Consider the following 15,684-nt stretch of genomic DNA (forward strand, 5'->3'; position numbering starts at 1 on the left):
TATATATATATTCATTATTATATTGTTCAATAAAATGTTTAATAGTTTCTAATTTTTATCTAAGGAACGTATTTAATTATATAGATACATATAGTGCAGGAAATAGCGAAAATTATTTTTAAAGTGTTTTACTTCTTTTTTCCTATATTTCAAAGTAGAGAAAAAATAGAAAATAGGAATTTTATAAAAAATATTTTTTTCAAAATAAATTAATTAGACATATATAAAGGGATGCCTTTACCTCAATTTTACATAAAATACGGTATATAAAATGTTTTAGAAAAAAAAATGAATTTCAACTATATTATAAAGTCTAATGAATTAAAATATGAAAAAGAAAAAAGTAATGAGTTTTATGTTTCTTCTAAAGTATCGATAGATATTAATAATGAAAATTTTGTGAAATATTACAAAAATTACTTAAAAAATGAAAATAAGTCATTCATATATTCGTGCCATCAATTGTTTGAAACATCCAACCACAATCATTTGGAAAAAGTAAATAAAAAAGCAACATAATTTAACAAAATGGAGAAGATATTGTGGTATATTTCACTTTTATATAGAAACAAGTTTACATAAATTTTATGGATTTTGAATTAATTTAGATTTTGTGTAATTATGGAACCAATGATGTTGTAGAGCAGTTTAATGCAAAACTGGCTTGTGCTCAAGGGTATTTCAAAATGAAAAAAACATAATACATTTATTTTTTTTTTTCATTTTAAAATATATTTATGTATGAATTAATTTGCATGCAGTTTTAGAAATGAATTAGTAGAAAATTACAAAATGTCTAAAGAGGATGAATATTTGGTAACACTCCTTTGTATGTTTTTTTAAAATAAAATATTTATATTTTCTTTTATTTTTTCTATATTCATTTATCATGTTTATTTTAGGAAAATATATTAAAAAGAGAAAGACATACAAAATACCATAATATTAAACAGAAGTAATTATTATTTTTTTATTTTTTTTATTATTTATTAACCCACAAGAATTAATATTTAATATCTATGGCTCCTTTAATAATTTTTTTTGGCGTTTTTTTTCCATTTTTGCCACATAATTTCAGTTGTATTGTAAAAATAGAAAAAGCGTTTAATATAAAGATGCAACAAGAATACAATAATTTTGAAATACACGAAATAGTAATTAAAAAAAAAAATGAATAAATTTAGAGATCAGATTGAAATATATATAACCATAATAATACATATATATATACTCCCTTTTTTTTATCCCAACTTTCAGGAAAAACAGTATTTTCGAAAAAAGAAAAAGATTGAACATATTTTATTGAATATAATAAATGCTGCAGTAAAATTAAAAAAAATTGAAGATAAATATGGGGATTATTTCTTATATGCAAAATTATTTTCTTTAGAAAAAGATTTGTTTATAAAAAAAATAAAAAACATAGACGAATATTCTAAAGTAAATAATAATTTGAACCAGACAAACAATAGGATTATTGAATACACAAAAAAAATAAAAAATGATAACATATATTATAAAAATGAAGATAATAATGAATTAAGTAAATTTATATCGACCTTTACTATTTTAAAGGATCAAAAAATAGACAAGTTTTTTTTCTTAAACTTAAGAAATATTTCTTATTTAGGTTAGATTAGAATGCAAATATATCATGATGTGAACTATTCCACATTTTTTTATTGCATTGTCAAGTTTTTATTATTGTTATATATCAGTTGTCTACTGCTTCTTGACAAAAATGTTCCACATGTTGTTTCTCTATTTTTACTCATTTCCTTTTATAGATAAAAATACCAACAGAATCGAAAAACGTGGATTTGTACATCTAGTGGAATATTTAAGTAGAAATGGAAATGTTTTAAACATAAAAAATATATTTCCAAATAGTGATTTTTTGAATAAGCTTTCAACCAATTTGTGGGGCCGATATTTAAATTATAAAGAAAAAATAATAGAGCAAATAGATTATCCCGATTTTAATTACGTAAATGAACAACTGGTTAAAAATATATAAAAATATATAATTTTTTAAAAGAAAAACAAAGGATATTTTAAATGGTTGTTTTGGTCTGTTTCATTTATACATCTACTTTTATTTAATAATTTTTTTTTCTTTTTTTAGGCTGACAAAATTTTTCAGTATTCACCTAGCGATTATTCAGAAGAAAGTAAGCGTTTTTTAAATTCTTAAAAAAATATGAATATTAAATCGTACATATAGAATATATGAATGTATGAGTGTACATATTTACATTACACATATATAACAAATTTTTTATATTGATAGAAATAAATGGATTGGGAGTTTTGAAGTTTTTAATTTTAAACATATTCAGAAAAAGGTTAAAAAAAAATATGACTAACAAATTTAACAATTTCCATTTTGAATATATATATTGCAAAATAAATATCCTTATTTATATGTGTCTACATTTTGTGAAGATTGAAGTATGTGTAGACATAAGGATTTATTATTATTATTTTTTATATTTTTAGATCGATCAATTTGGGTTCAAGAGTCAAAATACCTATAAAAATAGTTATTACAGGAAAAATAAAAAAAGGTAAGTTATAATTATTTTAAAAAATTTATAAAATTTTAGAATTGTTGGTCTGTGAAAATTGAGATAGTTTTTTTTTGGAGCTATGTGAATAATATTATAAAAATAGAAATAAAAAATAGTTAAATTTTTTAACATAACAATATTCAACTTTTTTATACAGAAGTTAAAGTTTTAGCGAAATATTTAAAAAATAAATATTCTTTAAAGGTCTATGATTTTGATAAAATAAAAAAAGAGGTTGAATATATTTGTCGAAAAAATAACGTGAATACAAATGTGCCAAGTAAATTATGAAAAATAAATATATCAAAGTTGTGATTTAACATGCTTATATATATAGAGAGAGAGGTAGTGTGTGTTCCTTTTGTTAATTTGTCCAATATGACATATTTGTAATATTAAAGATTTTATTTTTTCTTGTTCAGATTTAAATGTAGAAACAAATGAAGTGAGCTTTAAAAACATAAAGAATAAAATATCTAAGAAAATTGAGAAAATAATAAGCAAATTAAAACAAAAAGAAATAAATGACTATACTAAAGATGTATTGTATGTCGATCTATTATATTATCGAATAAAATATGATAATGACATTTTTCTTTACACTAATGGAAAGTACAAAAAATATAATGGATATATTATCATTAATTTCTTTTATTCAATAAGACAGTATATACTTTATGAGCTTAAATTCAAGAAGCGTTTTTTTTTAAACAATTTTGTTTATAATAATTTAGATTTAGTTAAAAGGGCTAGAAGCTTATTTGAATTGGAAAGTAAACATCTTAAAAAAAACGAAAAAAATGAAAATTTGATAAAAGATAAAAATATAAAATTGGGAAAAAAGTTAAATTCAATTCACAATGAAGAAAATGAGATAGGGAAACATAACAAAGATAGAGGCATTAATTATATTGAAAAAAAAAATATTTTATTTTTTTCTAATTTTATTTGTAAAATTTATGGTATAAATGAAATGAAAAATAAACATAAATTTGAATCAATAGATATACATTTCCATATATGTACAAATAAAAGAAAAATTAACAAATATTTGTTTAACTACTTCAACAAAAAACATTTATATTATTCTATAAATTGTCATAAATGTGAAAATGAAGAAAAATTTGAATTAGTAAATGAGAAAAATGATGAAAATAAAATTGAAGATACAGATATTCATTTACGTATTTATTTAAAAAGGTTGAATAAAATTGAGATAGAAATTAAAAATTTGGAGAATCATTATGTTTCAAATATACAAACAAAAAAGAAATATATTATGATAAAATGTAACATAGTTTTTTTATGCAAACACTTAAAAAAAAAAAAAAAAGGAAAATGTAGCTTTTTAAATCTAGAAAATTATTTAGGAGAAAAAAATAAAATAACAAAATATTCGCATCCCTATTTAGTCAGAAAAATTTTCCAATACGATAAAAATTATGTAGAAATAAATAAATTTTTAAAGAGTTACACAAACTCTCCAAAAATTTATGTTTTAAAAAAAAATATTTTTAAATATTCAAGGATAATAATAAAAAAATCAATTCTTTTATCGAAAAAAAATTATAATGATAATAAAGAAAGACAAGATTCTAAAACAAGTGTAGATGGTATTGTAGACAAAGATAAAATATATAAATATATAAAACGAATAAAAATAGACAAAAATTTAGTGAAATATTTTCAAGAAAAATATTTGAATATAATAAGATCGTATATAATACAGTTGTTTAATTTATTTTCTTGGGAAGAAAAATTTGAACAAAATATGAACAAGAATATACAACACATAAAAAAAAATGTCTATTCATTTATTGATTTTATAGATATGTATAAAATTGATGACATTATAAAATTACAGAATAATATGAAAAAAATAGGAATACAAAATGATAAGAGTAAAATTTTAATTCTTAATAGATTAATAAATATTCAAAAAAAAATATGGATAAATATATTAAAAGCCAAAAACAAAAATTATAAAAAAAAATATATATATATTCAAACTTGGTTTTATAGACAGATAATTTTTTTAACGTTTTTGAAATTTAATCAAATTAATATAGAACATAAATTATATACAGATTTACAATTTTTTGTCCATGAGTTTATTTATTCTTTATTACATTATGACAATATAATGTTATGTAAAAATGAAGATCAAAAGAAATTTTGTGTTTTTAATTATTTTCCAAAAAATATAAAAGAATTATTTATATATGAAAATGGTAATTATCATTTCCCTTTTTATAATTTAATGAAGAAAGATAGCACCAAATTTTTTGTAGACATATCTGAATATAATCATAATAAAAAATCAAACAAGCCAAAGAATTTTGAAAATAAAAATAATAATATAAATCAGTATTTAAAACATGAACAAAGTTATATATTTTTAGCGAAAGAATATAAAGCTATAAGCAATTTTATTTTTTATTATAAACTTCACGAAATAATTAATAATTCTATAATTTCCTTACGAAATAAAATTTATATTTTCCAAGAGTTTAATAACACGATAAATTCATTTGTTACTTTGCATTATACATGCATTTATAATCGATTGAATTATGTATGTGACTTGGTTAGGAAACATATATTAACATTTAAATCGATTCCCAACTATTTATTCGATATATTACATGGAAGGTTTTATAATAAACTTGATGAAGTTACAAAACTGGAAAATGAAATATCATCCAAAGATAGTAAAGAAAAGGATGATTTGGAAAAGGAAAAACATATTAATGTGGAAGGAAAAATGGGAAACGAAAATAAAGATTCAGAATATAAATATAAAAATTATTTATGTACCACCAATGAACAAAAATATAGTTATTTGAATATAATAGAAAAAAAAAAAAAAAATTATGCATATATATTCATACAAAATGTTCTAAATTATATATTTATTGAACATTATTTTCCAATTATACCGAAATATACTTTGGAAAATTTCATCATATGTAGTTTGAATTTTATAAAAAATAAGTCCCAAAAAAAAGACGCTTATTCATTTTTTGCTTATAACCTTTTAAGAATATATTTTAAGAAAAACAAAATTGTAGACATAAATATATTTTATCTTCCCGAATCTATTAAAAATACTAATATGTTGAAAATGTTTCCTCAAAATGGTAAGGAATTGAATCAATATATTTTTGTTCTAGACTTTTTCTTTTTCCTTCTTTTTTTTTTTTTCGCTTCAAAGCATAAAGGGGAAAACAGCCAAAAAATGGTTAGTTAAAAAAAAAAAAATAGCTAGTTAATTTAAAATAATGCACACATATTTTATATTTGTAATTTACTATAATTTTTTTCTCTTAAAAATTGTAATGAGGATCTTAATTATCTTTGGATACTTTTATCTGTTCCTTTTTTTTGAATATTCATTGATTGATATATATATTCTTTAATAATTATTTTTTATAAATCGTTTCATTTATTTTTATGAACATCTATACTTATGGCATGTATAAACCGATTTGTGTGTATATTTAGTGTGTCCATATCAAAACGGCGATATTTATATAATTAAAAATTTACAGTTTACATTTTTTTTTTTCTTACAATGCTTACAGATTTTACAAAATTATTTAAACATTTTGGAGGTAAAAATGCATAAGAAAGGAATAATAAATAAATGCGAAAAATTACAGATATTAAGAAATTGTCTTTTTTCATATGAGATGCTACTAAAGCCTAAAAGTGTAATACCCCAAGAGGGCCATAATATACAATCAGGAAAAATGAATATAGAAAATAAAAACAACAAAAGTAAAAAATTATGTATATATTTTGATGATATGGAGAAATCTAGAATGAATTTTTTTGACAATGATTGTATTTGTATTGAAAAGACCCAACAAAATTTTGATGAATTTGATTATTTTAATTTTCAAGAATTCAGCGATTTATGCATATTTAACCTTTTTTTGAATAAAAAAAAAGAAAAAAAAATATATAAATATGAAATATTTTTGCTGAATAAGTTCATTTTTAGGTTTTTATTTGCATTTAATCAAATGCCACATTTTTACGAAAATGTTAATGCTTATATAAAAAATTATTTATTTAAAAAAAATTCAGATTTTTTATCTTTATTTAAAACATGTGTGCAAGAAAAAGTTGAGATAATTTCCAGGAGTAACAGCAACATTGAAAAAGTATACAAAGGACATGGATGTGAAAAAAAAAAAAGTACTTATATGGCATGGAATCCAAAAAAAAAGGTAATAAGTAATAAAAATATCGTTAAAAAGACATATTTTTGTTACTCTTTCTTTTGAGGAATAGCTAAAATAAGTTATTATGCAATTTGTTACATACACATATATAAATGTATTTTTGTAACAGTAATGCAAATAACTACATGCACACAAACTTTGTTTTGTGTACATATTCGCAGATAAGGGCCAGAGGCATACTAATATTTTTTTGTAATAATTATAAATATATTTTAAAAAAAAAATTGTAAAAATTTATAAAAATTGGAGGTAATTATACAACTTTAAAATAATATTAAAAAAAAAAAAGTAGACCATTAAATTCGATAATGCTCAAATGACAACATATCATACAAATAAGAAAAAATAGCGAGGTATAAATAAAACAATTATAATATTCTGCGCTTAAATTAAATAAAACAAAGTATATAATATCTATATTTTGTTTCTTCTTTTTTCTTTTTACATGGATATTTCCTCATACTATTTGTCCACACATAAAATAATATAACAAATATACGTATGTGCATGAAAGAACATATTTCCAGAGAAATAATTTAAAATAATATTTCATCAAAATTAAAAAATGTAGTCGATTCTAACACACGTTGATCATATTTATTAAAAAACATTTCAACAAAATTATAAAAATTTTTTATATATGGGGATTTTTCAAAATAACTTTTTAAATAGTTAAATATTCCAAACTTTGATTCACTTTTAACTTTTTCGTTATTTCCAAATATTTCAAAAACTCCTTTTTTATTTTCGGTAGCATAATTATCATTTTGATTAACGGTTTCTTTATCAATTTGTGTTTTGGTGAAATTATTTTCATGAGATTTGTCAAAATTTTCCACATTATTTATTTCATCCTTATTTACTACATCGGAGATTTTATTCATAGAGTTATTCATATTATCATTGTAAAAATTGGGAATAGCATGCTTTGAATTTTGTTCACTTTTATGTGTATTTGTATTGTGGTTATTAAAAAAATCATAATCCTTATTTTCTTCAGTAGGATATAAAGTATTATATAACCTATTATTATATTTCTTGTTTTTAAAATGATTTTTTTCATGTTTTACTTTTAAATGATTTATATTACTTGTGTCAATATCCTCTTTTGGGATATAACTTTTCAATGTTGATTCATTTTCTTTAATTTTATATGTGTTATATGAATAGCCATATTTCTGATTAATCAAGAATATAACGCATATTAGTAGGAATGGGAATTTTAAAATATTCATTTTATTAAAATTAAAAAAATATACGATAATATTCGCCTTGTACGTATATATAAATATATATACGTGTAATTTATTTAACACTGTTTTGTGTTAATTGGAGAAAATTAGAACATATATTGTGTTTTACTTTGTTTTTGTTTTTGTTTTTGTTTTCCCTCTTTTCCTAAGTAAAATATTTTTATATCCTCTAATTCAAAAAGTAATGTAAATGTTTAGTTTTTTTTTTACTTTTCCTTTTTTGGGGTTTTCTTTTTTTTTCTTTTTCCTTTTTTCTTTTTTTTATTTCGTAACTTATGAATTACATTAGTTTAAAAAATAAAAGGGAACGTATACTAGCATGCGATATTTATTATATATATATGCACAAAAAATATTATATATATGCATTTTATATCGCACATATATAGCCTTAAAATTATTTGTTAACAAAAGAAAACTATTTTTTTTTAAATTGTTTCATTATTCCAAAGCCTCATATTTATATATATATATATATATATTTTTTTCATACCAATATAGTTTTACAAAGCAAAACCATTTCTTTCGATTGCTCATAAAATGTTTTCCTTTTAAAATACTTGTAACCTGGAATACTATTTTTTATTTTTTAAAATATTCGTATAGAGATATAAATATATTTCGACTTTTTTTATAAATATTAAATCTCATTATTACAGTTTTTTTTATAGTAAGCAATATATTACTACTATTTTTGATTAGCATCCTTTAATACATATTATATATACATGTTGGGGATATATAATTTTATTTTATTGAAAAATATATGGATATATAGTTAAATGAGTATACAGATACATATTTTTGAACAATATTCCAATTCAAGGGTAACTTAAAAATGTTGAAAAGTATTTACAATACCATTGTTAAGTTATAAAATATATATACCATTAAACATATAAAACATGTATAAAAAAAATAAAAAGACAACACTCTTAAATTAAAAGAAAATATAATACGAAAATGTTATGAAACGAATAAATCTGTTAAAAAAAAAGGGAAAAAAAAATACTAAAGCAAATGAATTTATGTGCCACACATTTAAGTTGAAAATTCATGTTATCTCCTTTTACAATTTATGTCATTTTTTTTTTTCTTATGATTTTTCAATTTTTTTTTATGGGGAAATACCATTTTTATTTTGTATAAAAATATATGAATATTTTTTGGTATATACACATAGTTTTACTTTTTTTCATTTTATATGTTCATAAATATAGGAAATATAAATTTAGCATTTTGTAGTTTTTCAAAATTTTATTTATTCAAACATTCCTTATTATATATTATCCCATTTATAGTACATACATATATCAAAATTAAAATGTCCTATACACACAAAAAAAACACAGCAAAGTAAAATATTTAGTTTATCATATATGTATGTAAAGGGGTAATATAAAAATTGTGATTTTTTTTTTAATTTTTCACTATAGTGTTCATAAAAAAGAGTGAATATATATATTTTTTTTTGACATTAAATAAGGTTAGTAAAATTTGTTTAGTTTGTCCATGTTATTTCTTAAGGCCACAATATTTTGTTTTTTCCATGAAATAAAACCAGGTAAATCTGAATATTTCCTTTGATATTTAAAATTTGGTATAAGCAAATGCATAGTTTCTTTTCTTAATGGATTAAGAAGAATGGTTAATTGGTCAATTTGATTTTGTATTTTTGTTAAGGATAATTTTAATGAATATTTTTCAAGTGATGATGTATTTTTTAAAATATTAATTTTATGTTTTAAATAAAGTAATTGTTCTTCTAACTGAAATTTTTGGGTTTCATATATTTCCCTTTCTTGTTGTTTTTTTAGAATATCTTTTGCTCTAATACATTGTGCATGTATAGCTCTTCTTGACAAAACAGTTAATATTCTTTTCATAGTTAGTTTAACTTTTTTTAATCTACCATGTTGTATCATTTTAGTTCCATTTTGAAAATGAAAGTATTGTTCTCCTAATAATTTATTTTTTTCTTTTAAACATATATAATATAATTTATGTAGATCGTTAAAACTTTTTTTCCTTAATAATATACATGGCCATGCATCCCCAGTTTGGCTATATTTTTGTTTTGTTTTCATATTCACATTGTCCAAAAAGCTATTTTTCCATAACTCTTCGATTCCTCCCCTTTTAGGAACAAAGTTCATTCTTTGCCCTATTCGAAAAAAAACCATTTTGTGTGTGTGCAAAGATATATATATTATTATTTTATTTCTATTATACTATTATTGCTCGATTTTTATTTTAAATTCACAATTGAAATCATGGGAAAAAATATGTACTGATTTATAAAAGAAGTGCAATTTAATGTGATATCAAAAATATTATCATTTCTCATATAGCCCATATTTTTTTTCCTTTGGTTCTTTTTTTTTTGAGGAATGTGTGTTTCTACAATTTTTCCTTAACTTCCTTTTTTCGAAACATTGTATGTTTAAAAAGTATTTACACTATTTAGGCTTTTAATCACGTTTTTTGTTAAAAAAACATATCGAATAATTTTTTTCCCTTTTTTCCTTTCGAGTTATAATTCAGATTTAGTTAAATTGGTTAAGTGTTATTTTTTTTAGCGATTTTTTATATTATTTTATTTTATCATCCTGGTACTAAATAAAATTGCTAAAATGAAAAGATAGTAATTCACACAAATAGCCAATTATATATATATCTTTTCTTATATTTTACAGATTAGTATAATTTTCTTTTAAAAGGGAAATAAAATAAACAGATAAAAGATAAAAATTATACCGCGATCCATAAAATTTACCATATGTGAGTATATATTAATAAAGCTGAAAATAAAACATTACACGCACACTACCTACATAGTTATATATATATAAGGATAATTATGTAGATTATTTATTTTTTAGAAATAAAAATATTTAAATTAAAAAAATGATCGAAATAAAGAAAATTTCTCTAATATGTTAGAAAAGTCGTAACACATAATTGTAAAATATGCATTTTGCATACATGCTGCATATAATAAATGTATGTGCGCCATGAAATACTCAACTGGGTTATTGTCATTGTGGCATTCCTCTATTTTTATAATGTGTTATTATTTTTTCAGTTTTTTTTGTTTTTATAAATTATTACTGTTCATAATTTTTTGACACTGAAAATGAAAATAGCTAGCTGTGTATGGCAATGTTGAAAAAAACATGAACAAAGCCAAACAATTACATTTTTCATTGTATCAAGGGTTTTAAAGATATTAGGTGGAATTTTTATATGGATACACACAAAATATTATTTCTTTTAGTTCAAAATCATATTTTTTTTTCCTTTGATTGAATTTAAATAGTTATAAAAATGGGGTAATATATCACATATACAATTACTTAAAACTACATGTAAATATTTTTTAAGGAAAATACTCAATAAAATATAGCTTTAAAATGAGAGCGAAAACCTAAAATACCATAATTGTTATCATCATATTGATACGTTAAAATGATTTATATTACATATTTGTTATATTATTATTTAGTGTTATAAATTTTATTGTTATTTTTATTGTTATAAATTTTATTTCTATCTTTTTATTATTATTATATTTTCGCCGATTTAATATATGCATAGCACTCTAAAGGGAATACGCAAAAATTGGGGTACAGTAGGCCTATATTTATAAATAATATTAATTTTGATATTATGGGGAATATTCCATAAAAATAATATTAGGTTTGATATTAATTCATATAACTTATCTTTTTTTTTTATTTATTTTATATTTATTTTTTGGTATGCTTTAAATAATTAACAGCTGCAAAAATGGAGACGCATATTGCATCCTTAAAAAACACACATGTGCATATATTGTATGCTTATTATTATTTTTTTAATAAATATTACTAATTTATTTTTATTATATTTTTTTTATAAAACGAAAAAAAAAATATATATAATTGATATGTTGGATACATTGTATAGTATACGAAATACGACATCACTACCCAGTATTTTGTGTACTTTTTTTTTAGGGGTGCAATGTGTTGTACTTTTTATTCTAAAAAAAATATATATATATTTCTACATAAAAATTATGAATATTTTATATATTATTATTTTTATAATAAAAAAAAAAATGATATTATTTTTATCATAATTTTAATAAAGCATATTTTTTTTATTTTTACACAAAAAATTATTTCATCGCGATTTAACAAAAATACTTTCATTAAATTTTAACGATACCGATATTATTATTTATTAAAGATTTATATAGTTTTGTTGATTTATTTATTAACACGTTTATTAATATAATATTAAAGTATCTCATATAGCATACTTTTAGGAATGTAGAAATATTTATAATCCCTGGGATACATAAAATATCATGAATAAGACTTGATATTTTATTTACATGCTTATTTTTTTTTATTAAATTTTGTGTTTATATAAATAGATAAATATAAGAAAAGAGAGGAAGAGGCTTCCCGAAAATAATAATATATGCATATATGGATAATTGTGTTTTTCCTAAAGTATATACTTTCATATTAAAAAGTTGAAACTTTAAATATAACTTATCTAACCCTATAGTTGTGGATTTTATTTTTATTAAATCAATGTTTTTTGATTATATACTTTATCATTTTACATATATTAATAATATTAAGTTTGATACATCCTAATTTTATGAATATAACCATTTCCTAGTATATATATGCACCCTTATATATTATATATATATCGGTTATATAATAGTATATGTATCCGCTTAGTGTGCATTATTTATATTATCTTAGGAATACGTATTCAAATAAACCAATACATTCATCATAATTCGATGTAACGATACCATTACTATTTATATTAGTATATATATATTACGTCTACAGATATATATTTCTTAGGATGTTGTGTACATATTTTTGCTAATATATTTTTAATATTTTTTATTTTTTAATTTTAAATATTATTAATATGTAATTTTATTTTATTTTTTTTTATTTAATATATTTTTTAATTGTTAATACAAATCCTTCTAATATATATTATAGAAAATAAAATTTTTGTATATTCAAATAAATCTATAAATACATAAATTATAAATAATGTGTATATTATTAATATTATTATTACATTTTATATATTTTTACTATTAAATTTTTTTTTTTTTTCTTTCTACAAATTATTATCAAGACTGATTTATGCTTATATTCCTTTAGCTTTATATGTTTATGAATTTTAAATGGCATACATAGAAAAAAATAAAAATAAATAAAAAAAAAATTTTTTTTTTTGAAACTTGCTTAAAAACGTTTATGAATATATTTCCAAACTTATAGGATACATTCTCTTTAGGTTTCCTAATGTCCCTTTCATATAAATGTCCACATAGCTTACATGTGCATATATATATGTAGAAATTTTTTAATTATTAATATATAAATGTGTATATAACTATAGATATTGTCAATTGTAAATATTATTAATTTTGCATATAATTTTATTTATTAACTTTTTTATTTTTTAACATTTTCAAGTGTTTTTTTTTCAAAATATATACACATATATATAGGGAGAAAAAGATACACATATATAATACATACTTGTGTATGCTCAAACATTTAGCTCGATATTTGTATTATTAATTGTTAACATGGATATAAACATGAAAGAAAATAAAATAGAAAAATATCCTATTCACAAGAAAAATAAAACAAAAAGGTGGATTGATTCATCCGAAACTCGAGATATTTTATCCAATTCTGTTAGTAATTGTTTTATTAATATTCCTCAGGAAAAAAGTAAATTCAAATTAAGAAGAATGCACACAATAGACTCTGCTGATTTAGTCTATGGACCTAAATTATATGAACTTCCAAAAATCGACAAAATAAATATGAGCAGTTCAGAAAATAAGCAATCTTCTTCTAGCGAAAGAAAAAAAAACAAGGATTGTAATTATGAGACTAAGAGTAAAACTCGTTGTCTTATGGATACAAAATCAGAGTCAACAATAAATTCAGCAGTTGTACCTATGGAGAGTAACGATGATAATATTCCATCCTTCGGAACGCAATTCCACGAAAAGGGTAATATACACAAAAAATTATTAACATCATATTTTTCACCTAAATATTGGCATAATTATATGAGCATGCAATATTTTTTTTCACCTATTTTTTATTTTCATTCTATTCGTATATTTTTTACTTTTTTGAATATAGGAACTTGCAACCCTTGCAGATATGAATGGACCCGAGGATGTCACATGGGAAAGTTTTGCAGATTTTGTCATCATTCTTCCCATGTTCCTATTGGAACTGCTCGAGTTGTTCCAGATCCCAAAACTTTAGCAACAACGAAAGTTAGGCCAGAAAATATTTTAACCAACCAAAAAATAGCAAGTATGAATAAATATAAATATTTCAATATAGTGTGGATTATCTATATTTGCACATGTATATATATACATAAATATATATTTTTTTATTATAAAAAAGTGATATATTTAAAAACATTAAAATTGTTAATATTTTTAATTACAATAATTTAGGCTATACTGAAACTTTAAATTCGCTAGTTGAATCCAAGTCCCCAACCAATTCGCATAGCGACAGAACACAAACAAACAATAATTTTAAATTGATTGAGCATATCACAAAATTTGACTATAATAATATTACCACTTATCAAGATGAAGGTTCACAAAATAATTATTCTATTTCAAAAAAGTTACAAAATCTTTCGAAGTTGTCAAACAATTCTAATAAAAAGAAAATTTATAAAAATAATAATTATTATGTTGGGCCATATAATTTAAACAATATGGATCCTTTATGTATTCCATATATAAACTTCTCAAATTATATGAATGATTATGATCAAGGTATTTATAATTATTTTATCATTAATCCATATTTTTATTCTACATTCAAAAATTATATATTGCCTAATGCCTTAGTGAATAACCTCCCAAAAAACAATATAACTAAGATCCTTAAACCGGCGAAACCTATTATGGGAAACTATGCTATTCAATCTATTATATCTTGATAAGTAATGAGAATTATTTTAGGTGTTTTTTTTTTTTAAATTGAATATCAAGCCATCTAACTATATACAGATACATACCCCTATATGATTCCGTTTTGTCTTATGCATATATTTCATTTTTCCGTTTTTGCAATTTTATTATGTACCCATTGATATGTATATATATATTGATAGAAATAGAAAGTACGCCCCAATTGTTCATTGAGGTACTTTTTTTCTATAAATTATTATTAAATATTCATTTATAAATCGTTCGAATATATTGTGCTTTTCTTTTTGCTTATTTTCTTTTATTATTTATACCGATTGGGTATTGCTTGTAATGAAGTGTTACACATGTATATTTACAATATTGAAATTAATGAATACATACTTTTTTATGTGCTAAGAGGCTATTATTATTATTTTAAATATAACAAAATTGCTAATGTGTATTGATACATATCTGTATTTATATATGTAATTATATACATAATGGTAATTCCGGTGTGTATAATGTATAGTTAAAGTGCTTTTAAAAAACAATATAAAGTGTTTAGACTTGATTTAAAATTCAATTTTTTCATTACAAATAATATGAACTGTTAA

At 20.8% G+C, this 15,684-nt stretch overlaps 4 protein-coding genes across 4 annotated transcripts; 2 read left to right on the forward strand and 2 right to left on the reverse strand.

The window, feature by feature from the left end:
• Nucleotides 1-288: 288 nt before the first annotated feature.
• On the forward strand, nt 289-7,050 carry PBANKA_0413000 (conserved Plasmodium protein, unknown function; the record flags this gene model as incomplete). The annotated part of the gene is made up of 14 exons (XM_034568173.1): nt 289-498; nt 609-676; nt 762-816; nt 903-955; nt 1,079-1,154; nt 1,258-1,630; nt 1,788-2,002; nt 2,126-2,171; nt 2,291-2,345; nt 2,500-2,567; nt 2,728-2,850; nt 2,993-5,811; nt 6,155-6,805; nt 6,982-7,050. 14 exons carry the CDS (start codon nt 289-291, stop codon nt 7,048-7,050), a joined length of 4,881 nt encoding a protein of 1,626 aa, XP_034420189.1.
• Nucleotides 7,051-7,356: 306 nt separating this feature from the next.
• Nucleotides 7,357-8,055, reverse strand: PBANKA_0413200 (conserved Plasmodium protein, unknown function; the record flags this gene model as incomplete). Its single annotated transcript, XM_034568174.1, has 1 exon — nt 7,357-8,055. The coding sequence occupies one exon, from the start codon at nt 8,053-8,055 to the stop codon at nt 7,357-7,359; it is 699 nt and encodes a 232-aa protein (XP_034420190.1).
• Nucleotides 8,056-9,560: 1,505 nt separating this feature from the next.
• Nucleotides 9,561-10,256, reverse strand: PBANKA_0413300 (mitochondrial ribosomal protein L29/L47 precursor, putative; the record flags this gene model as incomplete). Its single annotated transcript, XM_034568175.1, has 1 exon — nt 9,561-10,256. The coding sequence occupies one exon, from the start codon at nt 10,254-10,256 to the stop codon at nt 9,561-9,563; it is 696 nt and encodes a 231-aa protein (XP_034420191.1).
• A 3,440-nt stretch (nt 10,257-13,696) lies between these two features.
• On the forward strand, nt 13,697-15,096 carry PBANKA_0413400 (zinc finger protein, putative; the record flags this gene model as incomplete). The annotated part of the gene is made up of 3 exons (XM_034568176.1): nt 13,697-14,132; nt 14,268-14,447; nt 14,597-15,096. The coding sequence occupies 3 exons, from the start codon at nt 13,697-13,699 to the stop codon at nt 15,094-15,096; spliced, it is 1,116 nt and encodes a 371-aa protein (XP_034420192.1).
• Nucleotides 15,097-15,684: the final 588 nt, after the last annotated feature.

This window comes from Plasmodium berghei, assembly GCF_900002375.2.
Source record: "Plasmodium berghei ANKA genome assembly, chromosome: 4".
NCBI lineage: Eukaryota > Apicomplexa > Aconoidasida > Haemosporida > Plasmodiidae > Plasmodium > Plasmodium berghei.